Raw genomic sequence first — 5,093 nt, 5'->3', positions numbered from 1 at the left:
GAGTAAAACGAGTAAAAATATTGAAGTGTCAAGGCTTGCAGCATGTTGGAAAAGTCGAGGAGTTGAAATAGAGTTAAAGAGCTGAAAAACCACTCTCTGGCACCCCATCACTCACTAAGCAAGTTTCTGGCACCTGGCGAGAATCTGAAGTTAGTACATGAGCTGAAAAACAAGGTGGCACCCCACCACCCAGTCCCTGATCTTGTGGCACCCAGCCAGAAGCCTGTAGTTGGAGAATTTTGTTATGGAAAGTCATATATAACATCAAAAACTTGGAAAATAAACCCTAATTCGACTTTGGGGAGTTCTTGGGCAATCGTTGAGCATTCTTGGAGCGTTTTTGGAGATTTTGAAGCATAGGAATCATTGATACGAGTTCGGGGAAGAAGACTTGAAGATCTAATCGGGTTTTCTAGTTCTTTATTCTTGACTTTTCTACGAAACTTGTTATGATGAATTCTTTGTTAAACTTCTTTGAATTGTTTTCGTTTATGAACATGCTCGGCTAGATTTATTAACCGCCTAGACTTGATGAATGGATTGATATAACGTTTTTACCGGTTTATGTTATTTGCATGATTGTTATGGATTAATTGTGTTTTGTAAGAAGTTTGATTTAATGATTTGATGTATATGCATGCTTTGAATTGGTTTATTGTTATTAATTGCTTCGTATGATTCTTAGTGACGGTCTATATCACAACATAGAGTCATATTAGGGTTTAGGATTTCGGTGAGTGTCTATATCACATAAGAAAACCTTAGCTCTTTAGGGAGAATTGGCCAATAACCCATAGAAGTAACTAGTAATAATTTGCTAAGTCTTAGTGTTCTACTAGTCCTAATACCTGGAAAGTGAGGGGCTATTGGTAGGTCTTACCCGGCGAATTGCTTTAGATAGTCCTTGGAAAAGGTCATGTCTTGGTTTACCTGTCGGTCTTATTAGTCTATCAAGTCAAATTAATTACTTCAAGCTACCCTAGATCTAGGATTGGAAAAGAATAGGTCAACATTAGGGTACTTACACAATAATTAGACAACTGGAAAGGCGTCTAATAACCGGTAGGATTAACGGCCTAGGTAGCTCCACAGGTTTCTCCTTGAGAAGGGTCGAGGGGCCTTGATGGTTCTTAATAGGTTTAGTACTTTAAGATCCCGGTTCCATAACTCGTGCACTTAACTTAATCGGTAATCTCTTAAAAACAATCCAGGATTCTTGTCTAGGTGGTCTCATTCTCATATAAGAAAAGTCCTCGGTCTTTATTCGTCTTTAGTCTAGTTCTAGTTTAATTTAGTAGTTTAATATAGATTTCCTAGATTTTCCGTAACCCCCCCCCAAACAAATAAACAAGTTAAGTCGTGTCTGTCAGCGTTTGTCAGAGTCTAGTTTACGTGATTAATAGAGTCTCGTGGTTCGATATCCGGACTTCCAAGGTTATACTACATTGATCGGTACACTTGTCGGTTGTGTGGTTTTAGGTCGAGTCTAGAATTAAAGCTTTTTAGTGTCTAGCTTAGAGAGTCTAATTTAGTTAATTTTTATAGTCTGTTTAGCACACATCAAGTTTTTAGCGCCGTTGCCGGGGACTCTTGGCAATCGCGTTTATTAGCTTTAATAGACCTTATTTGACATATACGTGCTACGTGTTTAGTTTGTTTGAGTCTTTTATTTTCGTTTGAGTCGTAGTGACTACTGTTGCTTTTCTCACATTCAGGTTTTTGCGGATAGTGGATGCCACATCTACGCTCGCACGGACTGCCACTGAAGCCACCAGTCACCGAGTCATCATCATCGTCTCGTTTGGGCCAAGGCCCACAGGTTAGTATTTCATCCACGTCTCAGTTTCCCAATTTCGATTCCACTCCATTACCCACCCCACCTCAATCACCCAAAACATCACCTAAGATTTCCCCACCCAATAGCCCTACTTTTAGCACCTCTAGCATCCCAGAGAACCTAGAACACATGGCCAACGCTAGGCAGACCGTTCACCAACAAGCCACCCAAGGCTTCACTGGTCTTGCGTCACCCATTACTGTTCCACCTATAGTTAGCGAGAACTCATGGCAGATTCCATCTTATGCCATGCAAGCCATCACCAATAGCATCCAGTTCCACGGTCGCGAGGATGAGGACGCACCGGCCCACATAAACCGGTTCTCCCGTATTCTTGCCACTTTTAGCCTTCACGGTGCACCCAACGATGCCACCTACCTACAACTTTTCCCATTCTCATTAGCCGGCCGTGCGGCTACTTGGTTGGACTCTCAACCAACCGGGACCTTTACCACTTGGGCGGGGCTTCGTCAAGCCTTTTTGAACAAATATTTCCCGCCCGCTAAAGCCTCACGTCTTAGAGACCAAATCCACTCCTTCCGCATGGAGCCCGACGAGCCTTACTACCTTGCTTGGGAGCGTTTCCAAAACCTTTGTGCTCGTTGCTCCCAGCATGGTCTTTCTAATTAGGCTTTGTGTGAGAAATTTTATAACGGTCTCACCCAAGAGACTCGTGATAGGTTCGATACTAATGCGGGAGGGCATATGATGGGTATTCTTACTGTTGCTGAGTGTTTAGAGCGTTTTGAGGCATTTGCTCAGTCTCAATCTCAATCGGGAGCCGATCAGCGGTATCAAAGTGGTAATTCAAATACCACTACTAGTGCACCCGCCCGTGGGGTGAACCATGTCGCCATGGATCCTAGTTTGGCTGCTGTATTGGAAAACATGACTCGAGAGCTTAAGGAGATTAGAGCTAAGGTAGACAAATGTGAGTATTGTCGAGGGGGTCACGACACGAGTGCGTGTCCACTGCTAGTTGGTGAGGAGCAAGTCGATTTCGTAGGAGGAGGTCAAGGTAGAGGTCAACCTAGTGGGTTTGGTAATAATAACTTTGGTTCGGGTTGGCGTAATAATAATAATAATTTTGCTTCTAACAACAATTTTCGCTCAAACGGACCCCCTGGTTTTCAAATAGCTCAAAATCCAAATAGGGGTTTAGGTTCACTCTTTGGTGGGGGTTCAAATGGGCAGGTTAATGATGGGGGGTCAAGTAGTCAGGTTCAAACAGGTCAGGGTTCAAGCTATGATCTTGGGGGTAGTCTAGAAAGGATGGAGTCCATGATGAGTCAATTAATTGTTAAGGATCAAACCCCCCAAAAGAAACTTAGCAAACATGACCTTATGCTTAAGAATCACCAAACTGCTTTCCAAGACCTTCAAAGGGTTGTAGGTGATATGTCTAGGAAGTTAGAGGAGAGATTACCCGATCAGTCTGCGGGTAACACCCAACCGAACCCGAATGCTCATGTAAAGGCCATTACCACCCATAGTGGCAAAACCGTAGGGAACCCGAGCGTAGAGGAGAGAGTAGTCGATGAGGATGGAGATGTTGTAGACGAAGAGATAGAGATGGAGGCTCCCGGCAAAGTGCAATCGAGGCTGCGCCCAGCAAGTACCGCACAGCCCGGTGACTCTCAAGGTGAGAAGAGGGTAGAGAAACCTCCCGTGGATGTTAGGCCTTCGCCTTTAGTGAACCATGCGTATGTCCCGTTCCCTTCCCGTCTTAAGAATCAAAAATACTCGAGGGAATACGGGCAATTCTTAGACATCTTCAAGCAATTGAAGATTAATCTTCCTTTTATTGAGGCACTCCAGTCCATGCCTAAATACGCGGAATTTTTAAAGGACCTTCTTAGGAGTTAGGGGGTTGTCGAATGTCCCATTGCATGGAGGATGTTCGGCTGTTGTCTCAAATCAGCTTCCTGAAAAGCTTACCGATCCCGGTGTTTTCACAATTCCTTGGCTATTCGGTAGTAACACTAATACTAGAGCTTTAGCCGACCTAGGTGCTAGCATCAATTTGATGCCCTTTTCTCTCTACGAAAAGCTAGACTTAGGCGAGCTTTCCCCCACCCGAATGACATTATCCTTAGCTGATAGATCCGTGAAACACCCTAGGGGCATAGTCGAGAATTTGCTTGTTAAGGTTGACAAGTTCATTTTTCCGGCCGATTTTGTCATTCTCGATATGGAAGCCGATGAAAACGTACATTTAATATTACGACGCCCGTTCTTAAACACTGCTAAAGCTCTCATAGATGTCTTTTTAGGCACCATCACACTTAGTGCGGGCGAGGAATCGGTAATTTTTAAGGTTATGAATTCGAGAGGGTCAAGTTATAAAGTGGAGGCGGTATCGTTAGTAGGGGAGTGTGAGAAGGTCAAGAAAGATCAGGAGAAGGTGATGAGTGGTCCGAGTCTAGAAAAAGTAATAGAACTCAAGTGTGGGGACCCACCTGATAGGAGAGTAGAGGAATTAGAAGCGAGAATGGTGCGTTTAGAATCTAAGTTAGAGATACTAAGTAAAGCTCAGTTAGGGGAGAAATCTCGATATGATGAGTCTAGATTCAAACCGCAAGATGAGGAGTTGAGAGGTTATGAGAGAGATAAGAGTGTTTGGGGTGATTTGGGCAATGATGGATATGATGGTGCTACAGCCCGTGAGTATGTGTTTGGAGGTGAGCTGCATCTCTATGATCCTCCATAAGTATGTGAAAAGTTGAAACCCCAAGTGTAGAGTTTGTACCGTTTGTATCTTCGTTTTTTGTTTTTTTCGTATTTTTTGGTAGCTAACGGTCGTTTTTGTTAGTTTTTTTCGGGTCCTTGTTTGTGTCTTGAGTCATTTGCAGGAGTACACTACCGAGGATTTGCAGGAAATTGCGAGGAGAATAAGGTTCCAAGTAAGTGTTAAGTCGTAGAAAAAGAAACAAAAATTCGGTTGGTTTTTTGATGGTTTGGGTAAAATCAAAATTTTGTCTAAGGCATGAAAAGGAGATTTGGGGTAAAACTTAAAAAAAAACTTATTATTAAAAAAAAAGAAAAAAAAATCGAAACTTAATCTCGGTTTGGCGGGCCGCCACCCATCTAATGTGTTTTTAGCGGGGTGCCAGAAACCACATCTGCAGTCACCTCACTTTCAAATTTATTTTTCCGAAAAGTTTCATCGTGGTGGCGGCCGCCACCCACTTCACCTAATTTTTGGCGGGCCGCCAGAACACATCTCTGCAGCCCACACTTAATTCCTCCAGAACTT

The 5,093-nt window shown here is 43.3% G+C and overlaps 1 protein-coding gene across 1 annotated transcript; it reads left to right on the top strand.

Moving 5' to 3' along the window:
• Positions 1-2,545: 2,545 nt before the first annotated feature.
• On the top strand, positions 2,546-3,703 carry LOC110924831. Its single transcript, XM_022168818.1, has one exon. It carries the CDS (start codon positions 2,546-2,548, stop codon positions 3,701-3,703), a length of 1,158 nt encoding a protein of 385 aa, XP_022024510.1.
• Positions 3,704-5,093: the final 1,390 nt, after the last annotated feature.

The sequence above is a fragment of the Helianthus annuus genome, chromosome 17 (genome assembly GCF_002127325.2).
Source record: "Helianthus annuus cultivar XRQ/B chromosome 17, HanXRQr2.0-SUNRISE, whole genome shotgun sequence".
Lineage (NCBI taxonomy): Eukaryota > Viridiplantae > Streptophyta > Magnoliopsida > Asterales > Asteraceae > Helianthus > Helianthus annuus.
This window is presented reverse-complemented; position numbering and strand designations above follow the sequence as displayed.